The sequence below is a fragment of the Salpingoeca rosetta genome (genome assembly GCF_000188695.1).
Source record: "Salpingoeca rosetta unplaced genomic scaffold supercont1.13, whole genome shotgun sequence".
Classification (NCBI taxonomy): Eukaryota; class Choanoflagellata; order Craspedida; family Salpingoecidae; genus Salpingoeca; species Salpingoeca rosetta.
This window is the reverse complement of record NW_004754921.1, coordinates 1,266,393-1,281,591: the sequence shown is the minus strand read 5'-3', so window position 1 is coordinate 1,281,591 and position 15,199 is coordinate 1,266,393. Positions and strand designations below refer to the sequence as shown.

Below are 15,199 nucleotides of genomic sequence, written 5' to 3'. Positions count from 1 at the left end.
TCATAATAAAATTCCTCTTCATCTTCTTCAACTACTCTCTTCTCATCCTCAAATATAAAATCATGTCACACCGCCTGCCTCTCTCCCCCCGGTATACATAACAATCGCACACGTGCTCTCCAGGCGCTGTTTGCAAACAACACGTGGTGCTGTTGGGCGGCGACTGGATCCAACGACCGTGGACGATTTATCATAAAATGCCCTCGCCCAAGATGGCATTTCGTGTGATGTGTTGATATTGTCCACCACACCCGTATCGCAAGAGGTCATTCGCGTCATCCCCCGCTCCTCCCGCCCCCAGGGTGTTCGCTTCATAACAGGTCGGTGGCTTTGGTGTTTTGTAAGTGTGTGTGTGTGTGTGTGTGTATTTGTTGTGTGGGTGTGCGTGTATTTGTGGTGGGTGTGTGTATTTTTTGTTGTGTGTGTGTGCATGTGTGTATAATATGTTGTATAGTTCACTGCAACAAGAGGAACCTCACCGACGACCATCACCACCGCTGTCGCCACCTGTTGTCAGGGTCTGCGATGAACCCGAGCGATCTGCGTCGCGCAGCCGTGGAAGTTGCAGAGGCAATTTTCATCATGGCAGAACGGTGGGTCCTCAGGGAGTGTGTGTGTGTGTGTCGTCGTCGTCGTCGTCGTCGTCGTCGTCGTGTGTGTGTGTGTGTGTGTGTGTGTGTGTGTGTGTGTGTGTGTGTGTGTGTGTGTGGGAGTGTCATAAGATGTGTTTTGTTTTTGGTTTTGGGGAGGGAACGGTATTTGGTGTTGGCACTGATGATGCTGATGATGCTGATGATGATGATGATGATGATGATGATGATGATGGTGGTGGTGGTGGTGATGGTGCCGATTCGAGTACACAACTACTTCCACTCACGATCACAGCCATCCCTCATCGCCACCGTCTTCACCACCACCATGACTCACCATCACCAACACCGCACACTGCACAGCGCGCGGACGGCAAACGACACGGATCGCCACGCTGTCTTGCGGGCGTGGGCCGTCAACGACTACGCGCCAGACAGAAAACTCTACGTGCAGGTGTGAAGGGGATGATGCTGAGGAGGAGGAGGACGAGGAGGACAGAGGGTGAAAGTGTGTGTGTGTGTGTGTGTGTGTGTGTGTGTGTGTGTGCGTGTGCGTGTGTGTGTCGGTCGCGTGTTAGGATGCTTGGGTGTTTGCCAGTTGTTGTTCTTTTATTGTTCTACTCACCCTCTCCTTCGCGCGCACACACACACAAACACACATATACAACTATCCCCTGCCCCTCCTCTCCCTTCCCCTCCTCCCCCTCTCCCTCTGTCAGATCATGCTGCTTGAGAACATCCGGCACGTGAGTTTTGCCCACCGCGTCATGTGTTTCAGCGAACTTCGCTTCTCCCTCCTCGCCCTCTCCGCCCAGTGCCCGGGCATCTCAACCCTCCTCACCAACATGGCACACGCCGTGGACCGCGACGATGACGTGGTGCGCGCGCTGCTTGTTTCGTGTTGGCTTGTGGTTTGGCTTGTGTTTTGGTTTGCTTGCAGGCAAGGAAGCAAGCATTCATTGCTTGTTTCTTCCGTGCCATGTGTCATGTGTGGTGACGGGATTTGATGGACATGACCAGGATGGCGGCAACAAGTTGGCATCACGCACATGCTCACATCCCACTCGCACACTCGGCTCACCCCCTCCAAACATCACTCCCTCCCTCCCTTATCCATGCATTCGATCACCACCACCGCCATGGCCGCCACCATGGCCAGGTGTTTGATGGAACGAGCGACCCGCTCGGTGCGTACCAGCAGGCGGCGCAGAATCAGGTGTTTGAGAGTCTTCTTGACACCAGCCCCGTGTTCTCCAGCTACGAGGGCGAGGCATTCTTCGAGGCAGCCGCAGACCTCGTCGAACAGAAGGTGGTGACTGATTGATGGCTGGTGGCTGCTGTCGTGGGCGATGCTTGGTGTGTGTGTGTGTGTGTGTGTGTGTGTGTGTGTGTGTGTGTGTGTGTGTGTGTGTGTGTGTGTGTGTGTGTGTGTGTGTGTGTGTGTGTGGAGGGGAAGGAGGAGGGGTAAGGAGGTTTGGGAGGAGGAAGAGCACGACGTTGCGGTTGCTCTGCATGCGAGTACATGAGCGAGCGAGCAAGTGCCCTTCATAACATCGCAAATATAGCGTCACCATCTCCCCCCCCCCTCCACTCTGGCCGCATCATCCTGTGCTTACGCCAACGCCTTCCACCCACTTTGACCAGGTGTGCTTGCTCGGCATCAAGCGGGATGGCGTGGTGATCCTGAATCCAACGCCGTGCGTCCATCTTCGTGGCAGTGACGTCTGCATCTACATCTCCCGCGCTCGGTTGGTGCTGTGCAATTGATGTGGTGCGATGGATGAATGTCACGAATGACTGAAGCAGGCGAGGTGTGCTGTTTGTTGCTGCTTGTTGCGCCCTTCCATTCGCACATCAACTCACACACGCACACACGCGCACACACACATACACTCACACGCACATACACACACACACACACGGCCCAACAGCGACAACGAGCTGCATGTGAAGGCGATGGGAACGTTGGCAATGCTCGAATCCCAACGCGATAACAAAGACGACGATGATGACGACACGGACAACAGTGACGAGAGCACAGATGAGGAGGACGAAGGGCGGGAAATGAACGGAGGTGCGCTTGCAATGCTGCCTCGCTTTCTGCCGTCGGGTGTGTGTGTTTGTTCTGTGCGTGTGTTGTGCTGTGTATGTGTACGTGTGTGCTGCATGCCTATGTGCTCTCTATTTCTCTTTGCCACGACACGCGTGCAAGTACTCATCTCGTACATGTGTGCATGTGTTCAGGGTCCTCGAGCAGCGAAACTGGAGAATCGTCATCAACTGCAGGTGTGTGCACGTGAACACGAGACGGGCGGTGTCGTGTGCGAGTGCATGCGTGTGCTGCAGCTCTCTCTCTCTCTCTCTGTCTTCTCTGGCGCTTGTATCCCTTCATTGGTTGGCTGGGATTTTGCACGACACACACCTCACACAACACACTTACCACACAACTCACTCAACACACACACGCATACACACACACACACACTGAACACACACTCAACACACACACACACTCAACACACACGCACACACACTCAACACACACGCACACACACAACACACACGCACACACACACAACACGATCAGGCACTGGGAGTGATCGCGACACATCCGCGCCGCCGCGCCTGCGCACAACATCTGGCGACGGCGGAAGCGAACCACGCAAGGGCCGACGTGGTGGTGGTATCGATGCGCTGAGGGGAGCACGCACGTCGGCACGAGCGCTGACAACCGTTGCGGAGGGAGCAGCGACAGAGAGAAGAGGCAGCCGGAGCCGATCTGTGGACGTCGCGTCCATGCTCGGATCAGACAGGGGCAGCACCAGCGCCAGCGCAAGTGCAATTGGCGGCGACAACGCCCACACTGGCGGCAATGCTGGCGGTGGTGGTGTTGACAGGCAGATGAGTGGTGGTCGATCACCAACGCAGACGCAACTGCCGACGCATGTGCGCATGAACGTGACTGTCGAGAGTGAGAGCGATGTGGAGGATGACCGCACAGGCAGCCCTGGCGACGGGCACACGCGCAAAGGACGAAGCGCAGCAGCGCAGCGCGGGCGCCCGGCAGAGCACGGTGCGTCGTTGCCTGCAGGCACGTCGACGTCACCATCGACCACGCCCACTCCAGCGTCATCGGCCGTGCGGGCTGCACCTGCGCGCGGCCGCTCAGCGTTCACGCGCTCGCCAACACTGCGCACCCCAGTCAGCATGGCCAGAGCACGACTGTCGCCGCCCAAGACAACAGCGGCACCAACAGCAGCAGGGCTGGCAGCAACAGAAGCAACACGCGCCGCTGGTGGCGGTGGAGGCGGTGGTGGAGGAGGAGAGCAGCATTCACATGGCATTGAGGGCGATGCTCCGCTGTCATCGCTTGGTCGCTCTGCTCCGCGTCGCGTGTCACTCATGGACACGACATCCATCAACAGCCGTGCCTCCGACCTCACGTCACGCGCAGACGAGTACGTGATTGTGCAGGTGCGGCTGAAGGAGCATGCCATGTACCACGGCAGCCCGCGCCACAAGTGCCACTTTGTCGAGTACCGTGACTCTGGGCTCGATCGTGAGCGAACTCTCGTCGCCGTGTCGCGACCAGAAGACGACCTGCCTCTCACATGGGTGCGATGGCGCATGGTTGCTGGAAGGAGCGGATGGTGGTGTGATGTGCATGTTGTGGTTGGGAGGGCTGTGGTTGGGAGGGTAATTGTTGCGGTGAAGGTTGCATGTTGTTCGATTGTGTAGTGCTTGTTGCTTGTGGCTCGAGGACTGCTGCGTTTGCTTGCTTGTGGGCTTCATGCTCTGTATCCAATCTGGCTCGCTGTCTTGCTCGCTTGCTGCTCATCAGTTCTTCCTGGGGTTTGTTCCTCCCACCCCATCCAACCAACCTTACAATCCTCACCAACCACCCACCCTTCCTCACCATCCACCCACCCTTCCTCACCACCCTCCCCACCACCCTCCCCACCATCAACTCGCCGCCACGCAGGAGCACGTCAACACGGAGAGCCCGATCATCTTCCACCGCTCGGCGCAGGTGCGTCGCAGCCAGAGCCTGCGCCGCCTGTCGGATGTGGGCGTGCCAGCTGCTGCCACCACTGGAAAGGGCGGTGGCAGCACAGGTAGCAGCAGCAGCAGCAGCAATGGCGGTCACGCGGGTGATGCCGAGGCAGGGGAGCGCGCTCGAACCCACACATCTCCTCCCACCAGCCAGCAGCAGCAACAGCAGCAGCAGCATGGAGGGAAGCGAGGGGCAGTGCACCCAACAGCAGCTGGTGATGGCGATGACAGTGATGCGACGCCGATGCAGAGGCTTCGGCAGATGATGCAGCAGCGAAAGCGCGAAGAGAAGCTGCAACTAAAGCAGCGGCAGCAACAGCAGCAGGAGGACGTGCAGCCTGCATCGTCATCTGTTGCTGCGGCGTTGCTGTCGGCCGGTGTGATCTCCGCGCATCCCCAATCAGCGGCCGCCATCAAGAAGTCCAAGACACCACCGGGCACTCGGCGACGCATCGTTGATGAACGGCACGCCAGCAGCGATCCCAATGCACGCGGTGGTGGTGATAGTGGCGGCAATGGTAGTGGTGATGCTGACGCACACGACACGCAAATGCCTGCAGGCAACGGCAGCAACGGCAGCAACGGCAGCGAGCACGTCATGCACTCTGCGGAATCGCACTCCGCACCCGGGCACAGTGAGGACGAGCGGCTGGAGCAGCGCAAACCCGCGTTTGTGGTGCTGGCACTGCCACCGGGCGAGCCTGCAGGCAGCGGTGTGTACCACTTCATCCGCGTGCTGCGTTCTGCCACGCTGTCCCCAGATGCGCTGCTGCCGATCGTGGTGCTGGTCGCAGAGCAGTGGCAGCTGAGTCAGCGGCTGTGCAAGTTCATGGCGCTGTTTCCACTCGTGTATTACCACGTCGGTCATCTCGAGACGCCGCGCTCCCTCCTGCGCGCCTGTCTTCGCGGATCAAGGGTGGGCTGTTGTTGCTGTTGCTGGTGTCATTGTCATTGTTAGGAGATGTGTATGTATGTCAGTGGGAAGTGTATCGATCGTGAACTGTGTCTGTCTTACCTTTTTTTTTTGTTGCCCCTTTCACGCCTCTCACGCGCTCATGCAACCTCACCACCACCACCACCTGTGCTCAGATTGTGCTGGTGCTGGCGCCCGGCGTGCGGGATTTGCACGGCGAGAACTGCATGATTGACGCACCGAACATCATGGCCACGCAGAACGTCCACGTAAGAGCTGGGGAGAGGGAGGCATGTGTGTGTGTATGTGTGTGCGTGTGTATGTATGTGTTTGTGTGTATGTGTGTGTGTGTGCGCGCGCGTGCGTGCGCGTGTGTGTATGTATGTGTATGTGTATGTGTGTGTGTGTGTGTGTTTGGTTGAGTGGACATGTGATTTGGTCAAGGGCGCCTGAACTGCAGTTCCCCGATCGTTCCACTCATCACACCAAACACACCCTCCCCTCTCCCCTCTGTACTCCCACGAACAGGACGTGTTCCCCGACATCAAAGTGCTGACAGAGCTGACGCACCGGCCCAACGTTAAGTTCGTTCGCTTTGTTGCCGCAGACCCCGACGACCTGCGCCAATCGCTCAGCGTTGAGGAGGTGACCGCGCCCTCGCTCAGGACAGGTGCGGTGGCAAGGCGCAAAGAGAGGATTGGGAGGGAGTTGGTGGTGGTGGTCATGAGGAAGTGCGGCAGTTGCGAACTAAAGCACATGTGATGTTCTCCTCCGCTGACATCGCGCACGCATGGCCATCCTCGTTTGCTTGCCCAACGCGTGCACGTACTTGAATACCTTCGCGCGTGCATCTGCTTACACCCTTGACATAATGCATTGCCCCATCTCAACACTCAACACTCACACACACGCGTGCGCACATTCACACCACCATGCACGCATGTGTGGCTGCAGGTTCTCTGCGCGCACCACCGCCGTCCGCATTCAGCAAAGCGCTGACGAAGACAATGGCCAACGCTACGCTCTCTGCCGCCGCAACGTGGAGAAACAGGTGACACGCCGGCACTCGGATATGCGCGCTCGTGTGGTTGTAATGGAGATGAAAAATGAATGTAGGAGAAGTGAACGCAGGAGAAGTGAACCACTTTGCTACAAGTTTGTGATGAGACGTGTGTCGTGCTCACGTTATGTTCTCTTGGCTCCACTTTCAGGTTTCAATCGTATTCGGCGTCGTCCACAGAATTCCTCTTCCGCCAATCGTACGCGTCCGGCCAAGGTGTGTTTCTACTTTGTGTGTGTGTGTGTGTGTGTGTGTGTGTGTGTGTGTGTGTGTGTGTGTGCGTGTGCATGTGTGCATGTGTGTTTGCGTGAGTGTGTGTGTCTTCTCTGTCTGCCTGCTTGCCTGCCATTTGGTATGCGCGATCTTTGCAGAAATTGGAACAAAACAGTCCCCTCATCGTCCATCACAACCTCGTTCGTCACTCATCCTCTTTGCGTGTGTGTGTGTGTGTGTGCGTAGTGTTCACGACGACAATGCTTGATGCACTGCTGTACCAAAGCATGCGGCCGGAAAAGGAATCCTTGCTGGAGGTGCGGCATGGACGGCGTGTGGCGGCGCGTGACGCCGATGTCGTGTGCACGCTGCACGCGATGTGGATGTCGTAACACCTCGCCCGTTGTTGTTTCTGTTGGTTTTATCGGTGTCGATGACGGTCTGTCCACTTGCTTCGTGTCACTCATTGTGCGCGTGTGTGCAGGTGTATCGACTGCTGCTGGGCTGTGAGGATGACAACAACTTCCCTGCGCTCTTCTCCCTCTCCGAGGACGTGCGTTGGGGGGGGGGGTGGCGTGTGTGTTTGTGTATGCATTTGTGTGCATTGTGTGCGTGTGTGTTTACAGATCAGTGTGAAGGGCTCGCGTGCATGGTATTGAGGGATTTGTGGATGGATCACAAGTCCTATCTCATTGCCCCACCGCCTGATTGCTTTTCGCGCCGTCACCACGATACGTTTAACAGTTGGTTCGGAAGCGCAACATCAAGGACTACGGCGATGTGTGCCGCTATTTTCTGCTGAAGAAGCACTGCGTGGTTCTGGGTGGGTCTGCACACATGTCTGTTCATGTTTGACTGTGTGTGCGTGTGGGTTGTTGTTGTTGATGTTGTTGTTGTTGTTGCGGTGAGCGTGCAGAAGAGCGTCAGTAATTGGCTGCACGCACTCCCGAGTTCGCCGCTGTTTGCTCATGACGCATCTTTGTGTCACTGTCCATGGAACAGGGCTCAAGATTGAGCGAGTGATGGCCCGGTCAGTGCACGAATCACACAAGAAGAATCTGTTTGATCGCATCAAGGCCTCGCCAAGGGCACGCCTCAGCAGGTTGGTGTGTGTGTGTGTGTTGATTTGTGCGCAAGTAAATGTGTACGTGTCCACGTATGCTTCAGGCATGCGTGCTGGGTCAGCACCTGCTTACGTACGTGTTCGTTTGTACTCGCAACACATGCGCGTGCACACAACTCTTTGCAGAACGTTGTCTGGATTTGTGCTCCAAGCGATTCTGCCGAATCCAGACGAAAACTTTGCTGTCGAAGCAGGTGGGTTGGATGGCGCTAGGAGTGGATGTGTGAGCCTGCGGGTGCTGAGTTGTCGGCCGTATGTGGTGTTTGGAGTGCTGGTGCATGCCATACCCTGTGCTGGGTGTCCCTCTTTCTCTCCTGCACACACACACACACACACATATGTACACACGCACGCACACACACACACACATGCATACACTCACACCAAGCGCGCACCTTTCTCCCTCACGCAATCTGCCCGTGCATGTGTAGGCGACAGCGTGTTCCTGTTGCAGCGGCGTCTGGACTGGCGCAACATTCATCGAGGTGCGTGGTGTGCGACGGCTTGATGTCGTGATTGCTGATCACAGATGCCGTCGTGGGAGCGCCAGCAAGCAATGCCATATTCATTCACGCATACGCACATGCTCGCATACACACACACCTGTGCACACACACGCACACACACGCACACACACACACACACACACAAACATGCACACTTGTACACATGCACATTTAGGTGTGGCTGGCATGAACTTGACACCTGGACAACGTGCCGTTGGGCTGCTGACACAATATCGGCCCTCCGTCATGGCAAAGCGATGGCTGCACAAGGCGCGCAAGCATCCAAACGAACACCAGTGCCCTTTGGTGCGTGTGTTCCGTTTTGAGTTTGGATTCTTTATGCGTGTGTGTGTGCTTTGTGTGCGTGTGTGTGTGTGTGCTTTGTGTGCGTGTGTGTGTGTGTGCGTGTGTGTGTGTGTGTGTCTGTGTGTGTGTGTGTCTGTGTGTCACTGTCTGCCGTGCTCATTGGCATGGTTCTTGCTCGTGTTGTTGCCTAATGTTAAACACACACACATACACACACATGCGCACACACTCACATGCAGAAGGAGGAAGCCGAGGAAGGAAACGAAGGCGAACAACAACAGCAGCAGCAGGGTGCAAGCGTCAGCGGTGCTGCTGGTCGTATCGTGCCGCTGAGCTTGCGCGTCGACAGTGTCGATGTGCACTCGGCAGAGGCGGCCGACGACGAGGACGAGGCTGACGATGATGAGGATATGAGAGACGTGGGTATGGTGGATGATGAAGTGCAGCGTGTGCAGCCGGTGCAGCAGGGTGGTGAGGGTGTGGCTGGACGAGGGCTGGTGCACGGGTCAGCGCGGCTACACGATTTCTTGGAAGAAGATGCGGAAATGGTCGCAGAGGCGGGCGCGGAAGCAGCGAGGAAAGAGAGGGGAGAGGTGCAAGGACAACACCAGGCGACAACAGCAGACAGGCGCACAAGTCACGCATCGTTGTCTGCGCCTGTGACCAGTCACACCTCGCCATCCGTCTCCCCTAACATTGACACCGATACAACTGTGTCCGTGGTGTGACAGTAGGAATAGTGCCATGCATTTGTGTGATGTTCTGATGTTATGATGTTCTGTGTGTGTGTGTGTGTATCAGTGTGAGGTTATCAGTGTGTGTGTGTGTGTGTTTAGCTGCCATCTGCAGGTTATTTCGTTGTTTGCTCACCCGTTGTTACATGTGTCACATCCGCGCAGTTGTTACGTCTTGCAGTCGAGTGTGTTCATTTCATGCTTGGGGGGTTTCACTCACAGCTGGCTGGGTTTTGAGTCTTGTGGCCGTTGTGGTGTCACACTAATTGAAAACGACTACGCAACGCAGAAGAAGCAGAAAAGGGGGATGTGCATATGCGTCTCTGCTTCTGCACGCTGTTTCCACAATCACACGCTGATTCCTTGCTTGTGTGCTGTCAAACTTGAAAGCCATCCTTGTAATTTCCAGCAAAGCGCCACGCAGCAGACGGTCATTCACAAACACACACACACACACACACACACACACACACACACACACACACACACACACACACACACACACACACACACACACACACACACTTCTTCCTCAACCTCAGCCTTCCTCTTCATGTCTCCCCCGCCCCCTTCTCTTCCATCCATCCATCCATCCATCCATCCTCAAGCGACCGTCTGGTTGCGCGCCTGTTCCTGCGGGAGCGGCACGTTCTCGGCCACTGTGTCGGAAGCAAACTTGCGCTCGCTGCAGTGCCAATGGCGACAGTGGTCGTGGTCGTGGTCGTGATGGTGATGATGGTAATTGTAGTGGCGCGTGAGCAGTGGGCGCTGACATGTATTGGACGCACGACAACGCGATGATCCACTCCGTATCCTCTTCAACGCCTCTCCCCATCCACCTCCGCCCCTCTCATGGCCAGCATGGCGTGCGTCCTCACCTGACATGTCGCGTTGCCTGTGGCGCCTTGGCTGGTCCCGACGGGGCGCCCATCTGTGGGAGGGGCGAGTCGCTGTGCCAGAAGGGACAGGTGGAGCGGCGAGCACACTTCAGGTCAAACTTGCACTTGCTGTCGTTGGTTTGGTTTGGCGGGGGGGGGATGATGGAGAACGTGGGATGAGGAATGGAGGCACACGACATCGTGGCGGGGAGATGGTAACAACAGCAGCAGCAACAGCAGCAGCAGCAGCAGCAGCAGCAGCAGCAGCAGGCTTACACAGGGTGGAAGTAGCCGCATTTCTTGTTCAGGCACTTTGGGAAGAACTTGCACAGCGTTTCTGTGACAGAACAGCAAGTGCGCAACGTGAGACGGAACATTCTATCGGCCTCCTGTACATGAACACACACACACACACAAGCAAACAAACAAATACACACACAAACAAACAAACAAACAAACAAACAAACACAAAAACAAACAAACACACAAACACACAAACAAACCAACAAACAAACAAACAAACAAACAAACACACACACACAAACAAACAAACAAACGTACGGGCCATGGAACGGGTAGCCTGCGTCGGCTTTGGACGTGGTTTGGTGGCGTGAGGCGGAGCCGCCTTCTTTGCACCAAACGGTTTCTGCTGCACAGTGAACATCTGCTTCTGTTTTGGCAGGTATGTGGGTGTGCACGTGAGAAAAAGGCAGTTGCTCGGTCATTCTACCAACAGCACCAAGAACCGACACGCTTCCTCCTCAACCCACCTTTGGCGCTGGCGGGCGTTGGCCGACGGCAGCGTGAAGAATCTGGCTCGCGACAGCCTGTGCATGTGCAAACCCACCACCAACACCACCACCACCACCAAACTGCTGCTGCTGCTGCTGCTGTTGCTGAAGTCCCGTGGGCACGTATGGTGCTGCTGCGGGCGATGGCGTGGGCATGCCGTGTGGTGGCATAGCGCCCGTCTTCTTGTTTGAGAGGCGAGCAAAGACGCTGCCGCGAGCCTGGGGCGCGGGTGCGGGCTGGCGGTGACTGCCAAGACGGCTGAATGCGTTCTGGCCATGCGGCATGCCTGCAGGCACGGGAGCAGCGGGAAGCGGTGGCGAAGGGGCGGCAACAACAGGTGCTGGTGCTGCTGGTGGTGCCGGCACGGGTGGTGGAGCGCGGTGTGCTGGGCGGGGAGGGTTTTGTCGCTGGACGCGCTGTGGTTCGTGCTCGGTTTCCTCGGCGTGCACCACTTCCTCCTCGTCCGACAACACCTCGTCGCCAGCAATAAAGTTGTCTTCGTCATCGTAGTACGCCTCAGCTGGTGTAAATATGTTGTTGAGAGCAACGTGAGCGAGCAAGTGAAAAAGAAGGGGGGGGGGGAGCAAAGGGTTTGCAATTCACGCAGTGACACACACAGACGCACACACACACACACACATGTACACACACACAGACGCACACACACATGTACACACACACACACACACACACACACACACACGCACACACACACACACACCTTCTCTGGCGGACTGGGCTGCGGCCTGCTGGAACATGCGCACAGCGCCACCGGAGCGGCCGCGGTCGATGGCACCGCGGCGCGGGCGGCGACCACCACGATGACGATCATCATCACCGCTCTCACCACCATCATCTCGAGCACCACGGCCACCACGCTCATCACCAGCACCAGCGCGGCGGATTGGAGAGCGCTCGCGGGCGCGGGCACGGGGACGGGCAGCATCGCCCAACCGCCCGCGAAGGCGACCAGCACCAGCACCAGAGGTGGTGCTGTCATCGGCGGCGCGCTGCTGATGCTGCTGTTTTGAGTCTGCAGAGCCAGCACCAAGACGGTCTGTGATACGGGGGCGTGGCGCAGCCGTGCTCTCCGCTGCCGCCTCAAAGGCACTCGACGCAAGCCTGAAGCGGTGGTGAGGGAGGAGTATGTGTGTGTGAACGTGTGTGTGTGTATGTGTGTGGGGGATATGGATGTACACAAGGCGAAAAACGACGACAGCAACATCATCGAGCACAACATCACACACACACACATCACACACATACACACCCACGCACGCACGCACGCACGCACGCACACACACACACGCACGCACGCACGCACCTGGCGTTGCTGAACGACGCCTTGTTCTTGCGCACGGCGTCGGATCGTGTTGCTGTGCGGTCCTGCGAGCGAACAACAACAGTCGACAGGCGTCGGTCAGCGCCAGCGCCACCACTGCCACGGCGGCGTCGCTCATCATTATCATCATCAGCAGCAGCAGCAGCACCGCGGCGGTCGCGGTCGCGTCGCCAGTCGCGGTGGTGCGGAGGCGGGGGCGATCCACGCCGCCAGCGGCGCCCGTCCCGCTCGCCATATCTGTCATCGTGGTACCGCGGCGCAAACCGACCGCCGCGATCACCACCACCACGGCGATAGCGGTTGTGGTCCCGGTCAACGTCGCGGCGGCGGTCAACGTCGCGCCCGGCATATCCCCTGTCGCGCGGGCGGCCGTAGCCGTGGCCATAGTGGTCCCGGTCGCGGGAACGCGGGCGCGGTGGCGGGGATCGCGACCGCGCACGTGGCGATGGTGATCGTGAGCGGGAGTGAGAGCGAGAGCGAGAAGGGGACCGTGAGCGGGAAGGGGAGTGAGCCTGGCGATGCGGTGATGCGCTCTTCTCGTGCTCTTCCTCTGCAGTCTCTTGCGCAGCAGGCGCCGGCTCTGCACAACACAACGAGCAAGAAGCATGTGGTGAGGCATAGCGTGTGGCGTGCCATGTGCAGCGTGTAGCTTGTGTAGCGGGTGTTGTGTGGCATGCATCATGCCACGTGATATGTGGATGATGTGTCATGTCACGTGTTGCGTGTATCGTAGCAACTGTTGCGATGAGGCGTTGAAACGGATTCGAATGTACACCAAAGCAAAGCATATGGGGCGCTGTTTGAGGCTGACCTGGAGGTACGAAAGTGCCTGCCTTGATCTGACTCACTGCTTCCCCCAGCCTGCAGATATGTATCGACGACAACAAGCGAGCAAGACAGCGCACGTGAGCAAACAAGCCGGTGGTGGGTGGGTCACAAACAAGACACAGGGACAGCAGGCATTGAAGCTGCTTCTGAAGCAAGGGCAGGATCAAACGTGTGCTCGCTGTAACGCCGTTTGTTGCAAACTCACCAGTCCACAAACGGAACAGTGACATCCTCAAGAAGGTCCTGCAGCGTGGATACGCAAGTCGCCCTGACATGTAACAACACGGCCACGCGCGTGTGAGGGCCACGTCACCACTCCCAATGCAAACAACAACATACTATCATCAATCACACACGCACACGTCTGTCCAGCACATCACACGCACGCACACAAAGAGGTGCAATAGGAACACAAGGAATCTGTCCTCCAGGAATGCATGCAGCAGTGACACGCACTTGTCGCGGTTGTTCTGGACGAGCAAGAGGACAAATTCCACGAGCTCCGTGTCTGCAAGGCGACAAACCAGTGGCACGAAAGGTGTGCGCAAGCGTGCAAGTGTACATTGCTTGTGAGGGGTGGATTGAACGTATGTGTTGCCTCAGCTTGACGTGTACCAGGTGCAAAGTAGAGTATGCTCTTCATGTTCCTCTCCTAATTCGTCGTTTGATCCTTGTGCGCTCACCTTGGAAGGATGCCAGTTCGTTCAGCTTGTGTTCCACCGCCGTCTGACGATGTAATGTGCATGAGTGCACATGAGTGCACCAGGGTGGATGAGTGTACATGAGCGATTGAATGATTGAGGACGTCAATTGTGGTGCAACGCACGGAACAATGGAGGAACAACGTAGCGCGCACACACACAAGCACACACACACACACAAGCACACACACACACAAGCACACACACACACACACACAAGCACACACGCACATGCACACACCTTGAGCGTGCGGTGCTGGCCCTCGTTCAGGCCGCCGAGCCCGTTGGACATCGTGCTGAGGAGATGTGAGATGTGGCAGTGAGAGAGGTGGTGCGTGTTGCGAACGTGCGATGTGTGCGAGTGCGACGCGGTGGATATGGCGCAAAAACACCACAAAAAGTAGTGAACACAAGGACAACGACTGCGACTATCAAGAGCGATGAGCAGCTTCCGCCGGGCTGGGGCTGCGCGCCAGGCACGCAAGCCACCACCAGCGACCAAGCCGTCGCTTGCGAATGGCCAGTTGCTCACCTCCACCGGCATGGACGCCATCGACCACCTCCTTGGTTTGTGCGTGTCTCTGCGTGTGCGGTTACATGATGTGTGCACGTGTGTAACCGTCTGACCGTCTGGCATGGTGGTGGCGCTGCCGCTCCAGGCGTGTTGGTTGGTGTCTGCTGCGGTGTTGCGTGGGTCGTTGTGCTTGGCGTGGGCCTCACCTTGCTCCTAATTGTGCGCGACAGGCGGTGGTGTCGCAGTTGGCTCCGTCTTCCTCATCGGTGCGTGTGTATGTTTGGATGGGTAAGGGGAGCATTCTTGTCTCCTTCCTCCTTCCCTGCTTCCCTGCTTCTTAGTTTCTCCGTCCTGCGTCTTATTCCTTCCCTCCCTCCCACCAACGCCACGCTTATTAATTCCACCCAACACACACACACACACTCTCTCTCTCTGTCTATCTTGCGTGTTATTAGAGGCGCAAGCCAAAAGCCCGTACGCAGACGTGGTGCTCAAGTACTTTCTGAGCCAGGGCATCTGCCACAACCACCATGTGACCCTCATGTCCGCCGATACAGACCCATCCAAGTTCCTCAAGGTCAGCGAGTGGTTTGTTTGTTTGTTTGTGTGATTGGTTGGTTGCTTGGTTGGTTCATTGTGTGTTTGT

General features: G+C 57.1%; 3 protein-coding genes across 3 annotated transcripts in view; 2 read left to right on the top strand and 1 right to left on the bottom strand.

Annotated features, from left to right (window-relative positions):
• Nucleotides 1-212: 212 nt before the first annotated feature.
• On the top strand, nt 213-9,782 carry PTSG_05713 (serine/threonine protein kinase; the record flags this gene model as incomplete). The annotated part of the gene is made up of 23 exons (XM_004993521.1): nt 213-222; nt 264-320; nt 518-593; nt 954-1,044; nt 1,310-1,468; nt 1,750-1,899; nt 2,235-2,338; nt 2,522-2,664; nt 2,835-2,876; nt 3,178-4,205; nt 4,573-5,559; nt 5,733-5,825; nt 6,085-6,226; nt 6,511-6,607; nt 6,768-6,832; nt 7,076-7,146; nt 7,314-7,382; nt 7,574-7,652; nt 7,832-7,931; nt 8,079-8,146; nt 8,384-8,437; nt 8,634-8,764; nt 9,004-9,782. The coding sequence occupies 23 exons, from the start codon at nt 213-215 to the stop codon at nt 9,490-9,492; spliced, it is 4,305 nt and encodes a 1,434-aa protein (XP_004993578.1). The 3' UTR covers nt 9,493-9,782.
• A 319-nt stretch (nt 9,783-10,101) lies between these two features.
• Nucleotides 10,102-14,331, bottom strand: PTSG_05712 (uncharacterized protein; the record flags this gene model as incomplete). The annotated part of the gene is made up of 12 exons (XM_004993520.1): nt 10,102-10,183; nt 10,377-10,505; nt 10,653-10,713; nt 10,938-11,046; nt 11,147-11,688; nt 11,890-12,290; nt 12,493-13,090; nt 13,322-13,371; nt 13,544-13,606; nt 13,795-13,846; nt 14,022-14,064; nt 14,281-14,331. The coding sequence occupies 12 exons, from the start codon at nt 14,329-14,331 to the stop codon at nt 10,102-10,104; spliced, it is 2,181 nt and encodes a 726-aa protein (XP_004993577.1).
• A 100-nt stretch (nt 14,332-14,431) lies between these two features.
• PTSG_05711 (uncharacterized protein) overlaps nt 14,432-15,199 on the top strand; it is a 3,826-nt gene continuing 3,058 nt past the window's right edge. Inside the window, exons 1-3 of the mRNA XM_004993519.1 lie at nt 14,432-14,606; nt 14,784-14,819; nt 15,009-15,130. Coding sequence (XP_004993576.1) covers nt 14,480-14,606; nt 14,784-14,819; nt 15,009-15,130 — 285 coding nt within the window. The 5' untranslated portion in view covers nt 14,432-14,479. The remainder of the gene's footprint in view (nt 14,607-14,783; nt 14,820-15,008; nt 15,131-15,199) is intronic.